This window comes from Oxyura jamaicensis, chromosome 5 (genome assembly GCF_011077185.1).
Source record: "Oxyura jamaicensis isolate SHBP4307 breed ruddy duck chromosome 5, BPBGC_Ojam_1.0, whole genome shotgun sequence".
Lineage (NCBI taxonomy): Eukaryota > Metazoa > Chordata > Aves > Anseriformes > Anatidae > Oxyura > Oxyura jamaicensis.
The window spans coordinates 30,992,931-31,008,410 of record NC_048897.1 but is presented as its reverse complement, the minus strand read 5'-3'; the positions used below and the strand labels follow the sequence as shown (position 1 = coordinate 31,008,410).

General features: G+C 60.8%; 1 protein-coding gene across 4 annotated transcripts in view; it reads left to right on the top strand.

The window, feature by feature from the left end:
• Nucleotides 1–13,853, top strand: part of MAPK8IP1 (mitogen-activated protein kinase 8 interacting protein 1) — a 14,366-nt gene extending 513 nt beyond the window's left edge. Inside the window, exons 1-13 of one of the 4 annotated variants that reach the window (XM_035326993.1) lie at nucleotides 2,915–3,262; nucleotides 4,673–4,778; nucleotides 7,143–7,376; nucleotides 7,986–8,096; nucleotides 8,746–8,827; nucleotides 9,015–9,890; nucleotides 10,244–10,319; nucleotides 10,732–10,904; nucleotides 11,091–11,200; nucleotides 11,316–11,435; nucleotides 12,003–12,073; nucleotides 12,355–12,453; nucleotides 12,831–13,853. In XM_035326993.1, coding sequence (XP_035182884.1) covers nucleotides 3,192–3,262; nucleotides 4,673–4,778; nucleotides 7,143–7,376; nucleotides 7,986–8,096; nucleotides 8,746–8,827; nucleotides 9,015–9,890; nucleotides 10,244–10,319; nucleotides 10,732–10,904; nucleotides 11,091–11,200; nucleotides 11,316–11,435; nucleotides 12,003–12,073; nucleotides 12,355–12,453; nucleotides 12,831–12,903 — 2,202 coding nt within the window. In that variant the 5' untranslated portion in view covers nucleotides 2,915–3,191 and the 3' untranslated portion in view covers nucleotides 12,904–13,853. Of the gene's footprint in view, nucleotides 1–2,708; nucleotides 3,263–4,672; nucleotides 4,779–7,142; nucleotides 7,377–7,985; nucleotides 8,097–8,745; nucleotides 8,828–9,014; nucleotides 9,891–10,243; nucleotides 10,320–10,731; nucleotides 10,905–11,090; nucleotides 11,201–11,315; nucleotides 11,436–12,002; nucleotides 12,074–12,354; nucleotides 12,454–12,830 lie in introns of those variants that run through there. The other 3 variants (XM_035326991.1, XM_035326995.1, XM_035326994.1) reach the window with 3 other exon arrangements.
• Nucleotides 13,854–15,480: the final 1,627 nt, after the last annotated feature.

Below are 15,480 nucleotides of genomic sequence, written 5' to 3'. Positions count from 1 at the left end.
CCCCCCCAGCCTCCTCACCTGTCTTGCCTCCTCCTCAGACACCTCTAGCTGATGGCAGCGCTTCACCTCCCTCTCCATCCCCAGGAGAGCCTTTTTCTAGCCCTTTCCTAGAAATCCCGGGCGCTGCCTTTCCCTCCCCAGCGCCGTGAAGCAGGAGCCCCAGGCGAGCAGGTGGGAGCGTGCCAGGATTGATCCTCGCAGCTACACCAAGCGCTCCCATCGATTTGGGACGGGGAGGGGGGACACGACACCTCTCCTCTGGTGCCCAGCGAGGCTGCTGGTGGGGACGTGCGATGGCGAGGGCCAGGCCAGGGATGGCCATGGGTGCCAACCTGCAGGGACCGGGGGATTCGGACCCGCCGGTGCCTCCCGCGAGCTGCTCGGGGACGGGATGTGCTCAGTGGGTAAGGGGGCTTGGTGGGTAAGCAGCTTGATGTCTGCTTGCCATCGGGGCAGGCTGGGTGTCTCTGGCAGCTGTGACATCTTTACAGCCATTGATTTTACACTCGGGGGTGCTGCGGTGGCGTTGTGTGGGAGCTGGGTGAGGAGGGGATCAGTACCAGGTGGTTACGTGGTGAGATTTTGGAGGTGAGGAGGAGCAGGAGGGGCTGTGGCTGAACACCAGCCGAGTGGTTATCATCCCCTGAGCCCTGGGACCAGCGGGGCCCTGTGAGGCAGCAGCCAGCTGTGTCCAGCTGTGTTTTTTTTTTTTTTTTTCCGTTCACCTCTGAAGGGCCCAGCAGACCTTTGCCACCGGAGCCCCTCTGCCGGGCAGCTCCTGCAGCCGCCTGCTATTGCAGCGCTGCCTGCCAGAGCCACTGGGCGCTGCTGCAACATGGCTGGGGAAAGCCTGCACGCCCAGCCTTCACACTGCCTCTTGGAGACGGCCGCCACGGAGCCAGGGCTCAGGTGCCGAGAAGGGGATGGGAGCTGAGGGCGTTGGGCTCGCCGGCACCACGGTCCTGTGTGTGCTGTGTGGGGGCTCCTGCCCTTCCAGTCATCATCACCCCACAAGGTGCTGCACGGCCGAAGCGGGGGTGAGCTGGTGGCTCGGGTCCCGAGGGACTTGGTCAGCAGGTGACCTGACGGGCTGGCCCTGAAGCCATGAGGAGGTCAGGGCTGGAGGCCTGGCAGGTCCCCATGGCTGCTGGTGGTTTGGAGAGGTCTGAGAAGGGGCGGAGGATGGTGAGGTGAGACCTGCAGGCGGGAGGGCTCTGGAGGTGGCTGCTCACCACGATGACAGCAACAGCATTTTAGGAGCCAGCAATAAAAATGTTCTTTTTGCCCATCATCTGTGCCAGCCTCCCAAAACCTCATGGCTGGGGCTGTGCCCGTGCCCAGCTTGGGGGGCAGCACAACCGGGGTGCAGCTGGGTGCAGGGCCCCATGGCCACCTGTCCTGTTGCTCCCATGTCCCCATACTCTATCCAGAGGTGGTGGTGGCTCTAGCACAGTGTGGAGGCAGGCAGCAGTGGGGCCAAGGGGAAAAAGCATCAGCTGGCCATCTGTCCAGCCTGCCATGGCTCCTCGGTGGCAGAGCCTTGCAGGAGGGGAGCCAGGAGCTGTGGTGTCACTCCTCAGGGAGCATGGCTGCCTGCAGGAAACCATGATGCTTCCTCACAAGGGATGGCATCTCTGGGGGATGGAGACCTCACCACCTCCTCAGGAAGCTCAAGGGAGTGCTTTCAGGCTGAGGCAGAGACCAGCCTCGGTGCTACGGGTTGTCTGCATGCCTGACATGTGTCTTTGGGTCTGGGAAGCTTGTGTGGAGGCCTTGGGTTGGGGAGCAAGGCTGGTGACCCTGCTTGTCGTGATGAGAGACCAAAGGTTGGTCTGGTTCTGAGGGAGCCCCAGCAGATGGGTTTGCTGGAGCCCCCGCTGTGCCGTGTTGTCCTGGCCAGACCCCATTGTGGAGCCCCTGACCTCAACCCTCCCTGGAGCCAAGCCCTATGCCTGGCCCCTGTTCCTACAGCCAAACCTTGCAGGCAGGGCCTGCCCCTGCTTGTGCACTCGCAGTTGTAGCTGGGGAATGCCAGCACTGTCGGGGGGTTGAGAGGTATCCTCTGGCAGGGGTGCTGTCCTTGTTGGCCTCGGGGCTTTGCTCAGCCTCGTGCCAGCCTCCCTGAAGAGCCCCACACCTTCCTGCAGCAGTACATAGGTGGTACCCAGATTTATCCTGCTGGCACTCAGGGGAAAGTTGGCCAAAATATCCCTGTAGGGCCTGCTCGAGCTTTTGTGGACCATGACAGAGCTGATGGTAAGAGCTGCTGCTTGTTGCTGATATTCACAGCTTCGTTGAGGAGCAGGAGAGAAAGGCAGGGGTGTTCCCAGCATGGAGGAGCAGGGGGTGAAGGAGAGCCCTCCTTGCCTCCCCTAGGAAGTCCTGGAGCATCCACGTGAGAGGAGGAAAGGGCAGCAGTAATGTGGAGATAGATTTCTTTATTCATTCCATTGAGCCAGAAGGTTTTGTACAGAGCAGACGCCTCCAGGCAGAGCTGGTAGGGAAGATGGAGCCTGGGATACTGTTGTAAGGGAGCCGAGAGACACCAAATACAGCATCGCGAGTGAAACCCGCCAGCGGCACCGAACCAGGGGAGCAGCAGCCAGCGGCAGAGGAGCTCGGCAGTGAGGCCCACGTGGTTCAGGGCTGGCTGAGGTGGCAGCAGGGCCGCGGGGGCAGAAAGCTGACCCCTCTCCAGGAGCGTGAAGCCACAAGAAACCCCCGTGCCCTGCAGGAAGGCATCCCATCATTGTGACAGGGCCCTAATGGGAATCTTCTGTTCCTCCCTGGCTCAGCCAGTGATGCTGCAAGGGCAGGAGGAGGAGCCGGGGTAACCAGATGCCCCACTGCGGGTGCTGGGGACCGGCCGCTGGAGTGCTACCAGGAGCCGGGCTGGCTGGCAGGCAAGCAGAGGCAGTCAGCATCCTCGGCAGAGAGCAGAGACTTGGCTCCGGCTCAGCTGGGGAGGCTATTTTTTATTTTTCTCCCCCTCCAGGACAGCTGATTCCGTCTATTTTTAATGAGCTTGCCCAGGTTGCGCAGTGAGGAGACAGAGCAGCACCAGCAGCCACGAGCTGCACTGGGGCAGTGGGTGCCCAGCGCTCAACATCCCCCCACCAACAACTGACCCCGGGCTGGGGTCTGCCTCGGGGTTGGAGTGCGTGCCCCCAGGGAAGGGGGGGTCCTCCTCAATGCAGCTGCCCCTGAGCATGGAGTCGAGCGCCGAAGAACAGAGCTGGCTGGAAGACCAGTGGGAGAAATGGTAGGGGACCGGCTGGGCATGGGGACGGGGGGGGCTCTCCCCAGGGGTGTGCATGGGGACAAGTGACAGCCCCTCACCTGCGGGCACATCGCCCTCTTGCACTGGCGCTGCCGCAGGACAGCAGCAAACTTGGCAGCGAGCGGAGCCCAAAGTTTTCCTGGCTGTGCAGGGAGACGTGCGGCAAATGGGGCCGCTGTGGGCGCGGGAATGTGCGTGTCTGGCAGGATTTTTCAGCAGGGCAAGTGGAGGGAGCTGCCAACATGCAGCATGAAGATAAAAGAGCTGGCATGCGGGGGGGGAGGGGGGGCGTCACCTCTCCTGCTGCTGGATGCATGCAAGGATGGTGCTGGATGCCCACGCAGCATCTTTGTCCTCGAGGCAGGGCCGTGCCCGGTCCTGACCTGGGACCCCTGGCTCCTCACTGTGCTTCCACGCCTCGGCAGACAGAGGGAAGGGGCTGATGGTGCCTGGCGACCCATGTAACCGGAGAAGAAATCGATCCGTGCTTTGAAGGTTTCGCTGTGAGCATCCTGCTCTGCGTTTCCTCCCCTCCTGCAGGCAGCAGCAGTGGGGCATGTGGGACTCCTCCCAGGGTGGCCCTGCTTCATCCATCTCCTGTAGGGACACCTCCACCCCATGCTGCCCATGGCTGGCAGAGGACTTTAGGGCTGGGCTCTTGTGTTTCCCACCCCAGTAATGAACAGGCACGAGGAGCGTTGCGGTAGCACCACGTAGAAATGTTTTAATGCACAGGAGCCAGGAGCTCCCCGGGGATGCAAGCGAGCACGCGAGGAGCTGGGTAGTCAGCACATTTCCAGCCGCTAAAAGGAAATCTCTGCAAACTTTCCAAAGGGGAGTGATGAGCCTGTGGGGCTGACAGCCATGAGGGAGCCATAAAGGGCTCATCGGGGTGGTGAGCGGTGCCAATGGACACAGGGATGCTGCAGCCACCCTGGAGAGGGAATTTGGCACAGAGGGAGCTTGCTGCCCTCTGTACTGCAGGCAGCACCTGGGCTGGGACACCCCTTCCAGCTTGTCTGTGAGGCTCACGTGCTGCTCATGCCACAGACAGCAGCTTTGTGGTATGTGCAAGGTCTGCGGGTCTTGATGTGATCACCTACCCCAGCAGGTCCATCCTCCTGCCATGTCCCACCAGGCTCTTCCCTCCCCATGACCCTGGTGTTTGCCCTGCTGGGCCCAGAGATGGTGTTGGTGGGCCCAGAGATGGTGTTGGTGAGCCCAGAGATGGTGTTGGTGGGCCCAGAGATGGTGTTGGTGGGCCCAGAGATGGTGTTGGTGGGCCCAGAGATGGTGTTGGTGAGCCCAGAGATGGTGTTGGTGGCCCCATCTGGGTGTGCCCTCCTGCCCCTTGCATGTGCAGTGCATGACCACAGTCTCCACTCCCTCCAGGCTCACCCACGACATCAGCCTCGAGGAGTTTGAGGATGAAGACCTCTCCGAGATCACCGATGAGTGTGGAATCAGCCTGCACTGCAAGGAGAGCCTGGCCGCCCGGGTAGGCACATGGGGTGGGGACAGGGATGGGGACAGGATTCTGTGTTGTGCCCATGTGTTTCGTGCTGACCGTGGGTGGGGAGGCACTGGTGGCCTCCAGCAGCCTCTGATTTGGGACCATCCTAGGGCAGAAGGATGGTGCTGGGGCAGCAGCACTGAGCCCCGTGCCCTGCCTGGTGCCTGCTGCTGGGCGTACCGAGCCAGCTGGGGCACAAGGCGGAGGCGAGGCTGCCATGGGGATGCAACGAGCTGTTCCTAAACAGGGGATCCAACCGTGCTCAGAAAAAGCAGCTGCTAAAAATACATACAAATGGTTTAGACGGGATGTGGAGGCTTGCCCGAGGAGCAGAACTGAAAGCAGTGGCTGCGAGAGGGTCTTTTCAGCCTGAAATGTCAGCAGTGAGAGCCAGGGAGCTCTCAGGCCCGATGGTGATGGCTCCCGCGAGATGAGAGCTTGCAGGATGTGTCTGGTGAAGCAGCCAGGCCCGGGGGGAGTGTTTTGGCTGGGTCTGGCCACGTGCACGGCGCGGAGGATGGGAAACCGGGAATAACCCCGGCACGTGAGTGCTGTCTGCATCCTGTGGGGATGTGACCCCGGCTGGGGGCAGGAGCCAAACTGAAGCCTGAGGGCTGGACAGGTGCTGAAATTCCCCCCTGGAAGCAGGAGAGTCTGGAGAAAGCAGCTGCTGGATGGGGGCCCTGGGGTCTGGGCAGGCAAAAATGCCCAACAGCAAAATAGCATTGCAAAGGGCAATACCTTGACAGAGGAGGGGGTTGGTGGTTGTTTTTTGTTGTTGTTGTTGTTGTGTTTTGTTTTTTTTTTGGTTCTGGGAAAACAATGATGACTTCATCACGGGCTATTTTAGCAGCTCTCCAGAAATAGTGGCTCAGGGACACAGCTTGCAAAGTGTGGCTGGCTCCGGCAGGGAGGTTGGGTGCAGCAACGTTGGTCGTGGTGGCACAAGTGCAAGGCCCTGGCTTTGGGTTCAGCCTTGGTTTGATTGCTTTTAAACACAGAGCAGCTTATTCCCAAATTCAGCAAGGTGGGTCCTGGTGAAAGCAGGCTGCAGCTAGCGAAGGCTTGTTGCATCATTCGTGTTCCCGGAGCTGCTGAAGCTGTTTAATGCAGGAACAAGGAATAGAAAAAAAAAATGCAGGAACAAGGAATAGAAAAAAAAAAATACCCTTCTTGGAAATCCTGGAGAGTGCGAGGAGGAGTGCCCGAGGGAAAAGAGCAGGGATATGCCTGCATTACACCCGCATGGGCTGATTCTGATCCAGATGCATGAAAAGGCTTGAACCAGCCATGAAGATACAGACGTGGGGAAACAATCACTTTGATTTTACAGCACAGTAAGGCTCCAGGAAATGCCGGGCTTCCTGCTGTTACCATCCCTGGCTCAGTATGACCTGGACCGGCTGCAAACACCTGCCCCAGAGAGGTGATGCCAGCAGCGCCCAGCAGCACTGTGCCAGGGACCCAGTGCCTGGGCAGGCAGGGAGCAAAGTGGGGCTGGGATGCAGCAGAAAGGTGGCTGCTTCCTGTGGATTTCCTAAAATTTCCTCAGGCCCTGCCTCTCTTCCCCACCACCAGCCTTCAGGCTGTGCCAGGCCTCAAGGCTTTGCCACCAGAGGGAAACAAGCAGCATCCGCCGTGTGCCAGTGCATTAACGCGTACCTGCAGTGGTTGTAGTTCCCTCTGAGCTACTGAATCCTGAATGGCACATCACTCCTAGGGTGTACGTTCCTCAAAAATAGGCACTGTTTTGCTCTTCTGCGTCCTTCTGGGACTTTTCCTCCTCTGAATTCTCCGAGTGATTGCCACAGCTACAGGATTGCCGAGGCAGCGTCATTAGCAGTCTAGGCAGAATGTCACCAGCTGACTCGAATACGCCTACCTTAGCTAGGTCTCACCAGTTTGGCTGGCATATTCCCCCAGCTCTTCTCCCGTGCCTCTGTTTCCTTGTTAAAATCCAGGTGATTTGCCACTGCCGGTGGCATCTGCCACAGGAACCACTGAACTCTTTGTGTTAGGCCAGCATAAAAAACAACGACAATGACCACCGAAAGTCTTGGTGGTCCGGAGGGGTGAGCAGAGGGGGCAAGCAGGCTGGGCTGAGCCTGGAAATCCTGCCTTTGGTTTGGTGCTGGGGTCAGCGCTCCTGCGGGGTGCCAAGGAGGAGGGTTAGGACCAAGTCCCCCCAGTTTGCAGCGGGGCAGCAGGAGGGAGGGAAGGCCATCAGCCACTGCGATGGGCACGTGGGGTGGGATGCGCCATCCCCTGCTGCTTTAAAAGGCTGAGGCCAACTGGCACAGCCGTCCTCCGGCCCTCCCAGTCTCCTGACCGAGCCGCTAATCCCGGCAGGGCTGTGTGAGCCGGGCGGGCGGCGCGGCGCGGGCGGCGGGCGGCGGGGAGGGCAGCCGGCTGCAGGCCGAGATGCTGCAGCTCGACCTCATCGACGCCACCGGGGATGCACCGGCCGAGGAGCAGACGGAGCCCCAGCCGCTGCAGAAAGCCCCCCAGCCCGCCAGCACCGAGAGCTACCGGCCCAAGCGCCCCACCACACTCAACCTCTTCCCGCAGGTGCCTCGCAGCCAGGTGAGAAGCAGCCCGGAGGGCTGGGAGGGGGTTTGGGGGCTTTATCCCCCTGTCTTTTGCCCCTCAGCTTTTGCCCCCTGAGCTTTTGCCCCCCTGCTTTTGCATCGAGGGTTTTCCCAGACGCTGCCGTCCCCATGAGGGGTGATTTTCGGGTGCCCTGCATGCTGCCCCTCTGAGCTGGCCTCCCCGAGCCCCATCCCTCCTGCAAACTTCGCAAACCTGAGCAAGGTGTGCCGCTGCATGCAGGGCTATTTTTGCCTTCCTCCTGCCTTCGGCAGTGGCTTCCCTTGCCAAGTAGGAGGATTTTCGTGGTGGTGACGTGCAGCTGAGGAGCGCAAAGCGAGAGGCAGGTGTCCCCGTGGGTGACAGATGGGGAGTAGTCGGAGCTGGGTGTCACCAGCCCGGCACAGGCAGCTGATGCCAGCTCTCTGCCTGAGGCCATGGGTGGGAGGAGGAGGAGAAGGAGGAGGAGGAAGGCACTGAGCCAGGACAATGCCCGCAGGGCAGCTGGCACCAGGGACAAAGGCAGCAGGGATGGGGAGGCGGGGGGAGCTGGCTGGAGCATAATGGACAAGGGGACAGCAGGCAGCCTTGTCCCACCCTGCGCAGGGACCCCGAGGAGCCGGTGGCACGTGGGAGCCACATCCAGCTGGGGGGACGGGGACAGCAAAGGCACCCCCCGGGCAGCTGGTCCCAACCAGTGTCCAGACCTGCGGAGAGGTATTTTTGGGGGGTGGCATGTGTGTGTGGGGGGGTGCATAGATGGTGGGCTGGGGAGGGGGAGGCTGCGGGGCCATACTGGGGGCCATGGGCATGACCTGAGGTGAGGACATGGGGAACGGAAGCTCTGCAGCACAGGGTGTGATGTGACTGGCAGTGGGAGCCCGGAGCAAGCAGGGATGGGCACATGGAGCCCGTTTGTGTGCCCCGAGGACAGGACAGGGTGCTGGGGATCCCATGGATCTTGGTGGGCTTCAGGGAAGAGGCTTGCTTCGTGTTGGCGGGGAAGCAAAGTGAGCAGGGCAGCTCCCGCGCTGATGGTGATGGCTGCAGGAGAAAACCCCGAGAGTCCCAAGCTTGGTGCTCGAGCAAAACCTAACAGCGTGTAGAACGCCGCTGCTGCTGGGGGAGAAATACCTGCACTATGCCCCAGAGCTGCCTGCAAAGCCCAGGAGCAAAGCGTGCCCAGGCGGGTGGGCTGCACTCAGGGACGGGCACGGGCACCATGGGGCAGCGCTTGGGCGGTCCCAGGCTGTGCCCAGGGACCGTGACGGCCCCGGCTGCTGTGCATCGCTGTGGGATGGGGAGGGATGGCTGCCACGTGCTGTTTACTGCCCGGGTGACAAGGCGGCTTTGTTCTCCTCCCCAGGACACCCTGAATAACAACTCCCTGGGGAAAAAGCACAGTTGGCAGGAGCGGGTGTCCCGGTCGTCGTCCCCTCTGAAAACGGGTGAGTCGTGGGGCTGGTGGCCAGGGGCCTCACACCCTTTGGTGGCTCCTGGGAGTTGATCCCCAGCCTGCAGCATGGGGCAAGTGGTGCTGGAGGTCGGGGAAAACGTCCCCGATGGGCAGGTGTCCAGTTTGAGTCTGGAGCATCCCCGTCGGTGGGAACACCAATGCTGCTCTCCTCCATGCAGGTGAGCAGACCCCTCCCCATGACCACGTTTGCCTGAGTGATGAGGTCAATCACCAAAACAGCACAACCTCCACCAAAGACCGGGGCACGTCCACGGAGAGCCCGTGCCGGCGCACAGCAGCCACCCAGATGGCACCCGCCTGCGTCGCCTCGTCCCGGCCCCCCGAGAAGCACCAGGCCACCAGCAGGCCCCCGCCCCACGGAGCCAGCGTGGTGGTGGTGACGACGAGGGGCCCCGAGGCCCACCGGGACCGCATCCGCTACCAGACGGACGTGAGGCTGGAGGCCACAGAGGAGATCTACCTGACACCCGTGCAGAAGAACTCAGACCCACTGGAGACCGAGAAGCCATTCCTGTCCCAGTCCAGCGAGAACCGCATGTCCATCAGCTCTGACATTGACACCTCCAGCTACTCGGCCCTGGCAGGGAAAACCAACCCCTCCATCAGCGAGGAGGACGAGGTGCTGGACTACATGTCCTCCCCTGACAAGACGACCCTGCCCCGGGCCTCCTGTGTTGGTGGGAGCAGTGGCTACCGGCCGGGCCACAACCTTCAGAGAGCGTCGGTGAGTTCAGACACCAGCGCCCTCTCCTACGATTCGGTCAAGTACACGTTGGTGGTGGATGAGAACGTGCAGCTGGAGCTGGTCAGCCTCAAGCAGTGCTACTCGGGCTACAGCGACGAGAGTGACTCGGCCACCGTCTACGACAACTGTGTCTCCTCGCCCTACGAGTCAGCCATTGGCGAGGAGTACGAGGAGGACGCGCTGAAACGTGACTCGGTCTGCCTCTCCGAGGACTCCACGCCCGAGGCGGACATCCACTTCTCCAAGAAGTTCCTCAACGTCTTCATGAGTGGCCGGACACGCTCCTCCAGTGAGTGCTGGGCGGAGGGAGGAGGTGGGTGGGGGGCTGTGTCTCCAGGCAGCCCTGCAGGTCCCTGGTATGAGCTTGCCTGGTCCAGGGTGCCCTGCAGGGCCTCCAGTGAGATGGAGAAGCTCCAGCAAGTGCTGGCTCCACAGCCTGTGATTTCTTCCCTTGTGGCCAAGGGGTATGGGGGGGGGGTGGAAAAGCCTCCTGAGCTGCAGGCAGGGACAGCTGGGGGCATTTCAAGCTGTTTTTTTTTCCTGAGCTAAAGCCATGAGGCAATGAGGTGAGGGCCGTGTCCTTCCACCTGCGGTGGTGCTGACCCTCAGAGCTGCAGCGTGCCCCTCTGCCTTCCTCCCCAGGTGCCGAGTCCTTCGGGTTGTTCTCCTGCATGATCAACGGCGAGGAGCAGGAGCAGACCCACCGCGCCGTCTTCAGGTGAGTGCGGACACGAGCAGCGTCCTGAGGCCATCCCAAACCACGCTGCTTCCAACATGGGGAGCCTGGGGGCCAAGCCGTTGTCCTTAGCTTGTGCCCTGCCCAGCAGGAACCAGTTGCTGTCTGGGCAACACCTGCCAAGGGGTGAGAGACACCCCCAGGGCACGCAGGATCTCTCTGGGCAGCCACATGGGGGATGCATCAGGGGATAGATATCCCTGTGTGAATGTTGGGGTCCTGCTGCCCTTTGAGCCTAAATCCACTCAGATCTCCCCATTCAGCATCCCAGATCTTGGCTAATTGCTCCTGCTGCCCACCCGTGCCGGCTGTGGGTCCCGCGTTGCCCCCGTCCCAGCAGCGGGTCGGTGAGCAGCCCACCAGAGCGGCCGGGTGCCAGTGACTCCCTGCCCAGGTTCGTGCCTCGCCACGCGGACGAGCTGGAGCTGGAGGTGGACGACCCCTTGCTGGTGGAGGTGCAGGCGGAGGACTACTGGTACGAGGCCTACAACATGCGGACAGGGGACCGGGGCATTTTTCCTGCCTACTACGCTATCGAAGTCACCAAGGACCCAGACCACATAACAGGTACTAAGCCCCCACGATGGTCGGTGATGTTGCTGATCTCCTGCCCATCCAGGTGAGGAATGATGGGGATGGCTCCTGACAGTGGTGGTGGGGGCTTGTACCCAATGCTGGGCAGGGAACTGTGCAGATATAGGGGCACAGCGATGGCCATCAGAGATGATCCCCACCACGTGCTCTGTCTTCCAGCTCTGGCCAAGAACAGTGACTGGGTGGACCAGTTTCGGGTGAAGTTCCTCGGCTCCGTGCAGGTTCCTTATCACAAGGGCAATGACGTGCTGTGCGCAGCCATGCAGAAGGTAGTGTCCCAGCCTGGGCTGAGCCCCTGCGAGGGAGTGGGGAGAAGGGAAGGGGCGAGCTGTCCTCACATGCTGCCCACGAGTGCCAGGGCTTTGTGTCTTTGTCTCCCCGCAGATTGCCACCACGCGCCGCCTTACTGTGCACTTTAACCCACCCTCCAGCTGCGTTCTGGAGATCAGCGTGCGTGGGGTCAAGATTGCCGTGAAATCTGATGACTCCAAGGAGCACAGCAAGGTAGTACCCACTCGTCTCATCCCTTCCCTACTTGCTGCTCTTAGCTTGGGAATTAAGGGTCTCCACCCAAATGTGCTCATTGTTCCACGAGAAACACCATCCCAAGGGTTGTAGGCCCACCATCAGGGTCCCCAAGCCTGGTGGGACCCCAGTTTTGGGCTGTACCAGAGGATGGTGCCCTCACAGCTGCCAAGTGTGTTATTGTGCTGGGATGCTGCAAGCTGAGCTGCACCCGTAAGCCGTCAGCTGCTCCTAAACCTTTCTGCTACTATTTTGAGTGGTGTCCTTCAGATCTGCCCCGTAATCTCTTTAGCTGGGTATTGCAGGCTGCTGATAAGTGTTCTCCATAAGTAGCCTAGCAAGATGGTGCGTGAAGGCAAGCAAAGCCTTCACAGCGACCCTTTTGGAAACCTTGCCTTGGGATGGGGTGCTGGATTAGTCCATGGCCACGGGTACTGTGGTGGAGAGCTGGGCTCAGCCTGAGCTCCTGTTTCCAGGGGTGGAGACCAGCTGCCCCGCAGGGTGGGTGGGAGGTGTGTTGACAAGTCTTTTCTCTGTCCCCCCCAGGTAAACAAGTGTAGCCATTTTTTCCAGCTGAAGAACATTTCCTTTTGTGGATACCATCCAAAGAACAACAAGTGAGTAGCGGGAGGTGTGGGGCAGCTCTAAGTGCCTCAGTGCATGGAGGCTTTGCTGCCTTCCTGCCTACAGCATCCCCATCCTGAGGGCTCCCCTTCCCCTGTAAGCCGCAGCTTCATGCGAAGAGCAGCCTTTGGATGGGTTTCACATCCCAGATGTGGGTCTGGGACAAGGGAGCTGGTGGCCACTGGGGTTTGGAACACCCCTTTGCCAATGCTGGGCACTGGGGGTACTTGTTCCTGCCTGACAGTCCTTTCTCACCTGCTCTCTCTGCCCTCAGATATTTCGGGTTCATCACCAAGCACCCCGCTGACCACAGATTTGCCTGCCATGTCTTTGTCTCGGAGGAGTCCACAAAGCCGCTCGCGGAGTCTGTAGGGTGAGTCCTGGCGGGGGCGGGAGGAAGGTGCTCCCTCCTGATGGACAGGAGGAGCAGCACCTGGCTCCTTTTCCCTACGGTGAGGGGACTGGGGCCAGAGCCAGGGCTGACGCTGCTGCGGGCAGCGTGTTCCTGACAGCGCTGGAACAAATCCCGGTGCAAAGCTTTGCAGGCAGATGGCTGAAAGCCATGCACTGTGTGGAAGCTTGGAGCTGGGATGGACACCTCACTCCAGCGGTGCCCCTGGGTGCTAATGCATGAGGCTCCCAGGGCTAGACGGGGTTTGACCTGACAGCAAGGGCGAGAAGGGGAGCAAAAGGGGCTTTGTAAATGCTTCAGGGAGGGTGCAGCTGAGCTCCGCCCATGCTGTGTTGCAGGAGGGCTTTTCAGCAATTCTACAAGGAGTATGTGGAGTACACGTGCCCCACAGAGGACATCTACCTGGAGTAGGGGCTGGCACGGGCGCCTGCTGCACAGCCAAGGCTCGCCCCTTCCCCGTCGTGCATGGACAAGAGCTGCTTTGAGACCAGAGGAGGAGCGGGCCCAGGGAACGGCTCCCCGGGGCACCGAGCTGCCTCTTTTCGTGGCTCCCCTTCCTCGGGCTGGGGCTGGGGGTACGGGAGGGGGGAGGGCTGGACAAATCGTGTTTATTGTACAAAATATTTAGTTTATTCTATTGGAGAAGTGCCCACGGGGTGCCCTGCCTGTGAGTGCTGGAGGGGCGGGCAGCAGCCTGCTCCAGCCTTTCCGTGCTGCAGGCTGGGGCACCAGCATCTCCTCCCTGTGACCGTGGCCCAGCTTCCCGTCACATCCCTCGGGGGTGACTTTTAACGCAGTGGCAGAGTCAGACTCCTGCAGGATGAAGACACAGCAGCTACAGCCAACAAGAACCACGTGAGGGCTCCTGCCTGGGGAGGGGACATCGCTTCCCTGCCAGGCCCTGGGGACAAGGCTGCTGGGCGGGGAGGACAGAGCCCAGTGGCTCCGCTGTGAGTGCCAGAGAAAGGATGAGCCAAGACAGCTCACCCCTTCCTCTGCCCCCATCTCTCCCCTCTTATATCCATGCCCTGGGGTGAGAGAGACTGCCCCGTACCTCTGCAGCAACCACACCCTGGGGAGGGAAGCGTTTCTCTGCCCCTGTCCCCGCTCCCCTCCAGCCGCAGGTGGCAGGGGCAGGGCTGAGCCACCCCACTGTGGTGGGTCTCAGCCCCATGCAGACCAGGGTGCCTGCCCGAGGCAGAGCAGGGAAGGGCTAAAGCCTGCAGGGAGCCGCACACATCTCCAGGGAGGTTAAAAACAACAATAACAACAACCTTTCCTGGTCCCTGCAGCCAGCGGTCTCCGTGCTTCAGCTGGATCTGCTGTGATGGCAACAACTATTAAATATGATGGTTCATGGAGCAGTGCTGCAGTGCTCTTTGTGTCCCACAGCGGTAGGTTTGGGCCCTGGATTCCCCCTTCCTCTGGGGGTGCAGGGGGAGCTGGAGAACCTCAGGTTTCCTCTGAGAGACCCAGTTGTAGACCTTGGAGGCCAGAGACCACTGTGTGATTGTGGCATAACTTACCTCTTGCCTTCCCACTTACACTACCAGGAGGAATCTGGCTGTTATCTCCAGTTGCCATTATGTAGTTGAGGACAGCAAAAATATCCCGTCTTAGCCTTCTCTGCTTCAGGCTGAGCAGCCCCAGCTCCTCTAGCCTCTCATACCTTGAGGTATGGCTGGAGCCCCCCCGTTCCTGCCCCCCACACCTACCTGTGTGCCCTGCTGTCCTGCAGCAGCGTGGGGCAGAGCAGAGGAGGCTCACAGGTGGGCATCGTAGTAGTACTCCAACAAATCAAGGTCATCGCGCTTGGTTTTGCCAGCTCTGCGCAGTCCTGCAGGCCGTTCCCGGGCTGCCCGGGTCCTGAAGCGAGGCTGCTTTGGTTTAATGCCATAATCTGTGGGTAGACAGCGGGGTGAGGGCCGGGGGGCTGTCCTTGCCTTCCCTGGAGGGGTGAGAGCAGAGGACAGGGCTGGGGGAAGAGCTGTACCATCCACCAGGCCAAAATGCTTCTGTGGGAGCTCCAGGAGTGCAGAGAAGTCCTCAGGAACTGAGTAGCTGTGGAAGAAACCCAGAGGTGGGAGTGAGCCGGAGCCCTCCTGTACTCATCTGCGTTGGCAGCACCAGCGGCAGCCCAGGCCTGCTCCAGGAGCTCTGGGGTTGCAGGAGAAGGAGCACCCAGCCCCTGCGGCACCACTGCAGGTACCGGGAGAGCGGGGAGAGGAGGTGAAGTGCCCTCACCTCTGGCGCAGGGGCAGAGGGAGAGCAGCCACCATCAGCTGGGTGAGCAGCAGGAGCCAGCACCACATGGCTGAGCCGTCACCCACCCCTGTCAGGTTCCACAGCGAGATCACAGAGGAGCCACCCAGGTGGCCCCAGCCCTTCTCCCCCTCCCCAACCTTCCAGGCTTTACCTTCTTCAGCATCCTCCTCGTTAGAAGCCCAAACGGATGGAGCTGCTCAGGTCACTTCATGCTGCCAACCGAGGTGGCAACACGGCCCCCGGGTCCCCTTGCTGCCGCACCTCCCTGCACCCCACTGCAGCTGCTGAGGAAAGAGGGCTGCAAGCCCTGCATCCTGCCAGCCCCTGAGGACGGCCCAGGGAGGAACAATTTCCTCACCCACATGAGGCCAGTTCACAGCCTAGGCAGCACCGCTGGCAGCAGGCAGGCTGCTTGGGGACAGCCCCATGCCACAGGCTGGCTGCCCCTTTTTCTGCCCCAAGGAGCCTGCACAGCAGCTGACAGACCAAACCGATGGCTCACATGTCCCTGAACTACCAGAGCAGATACAGAAGATGTCCATAGCATTTCAAGCCTCAGCTGGACCCTTTATTAAGTGCTGCACAGCAGCATTTGCTGAATTAATCTCTCCAGTTCTCTTCTCTACCCTTGGCCAACCCCCTGAGCACTGGCTGGCAGCCATTCTGCAAACCCTTTTAGCATGTTAGGTGCTAGCACAGCATCCTGCAAACTGGCAGGAAACC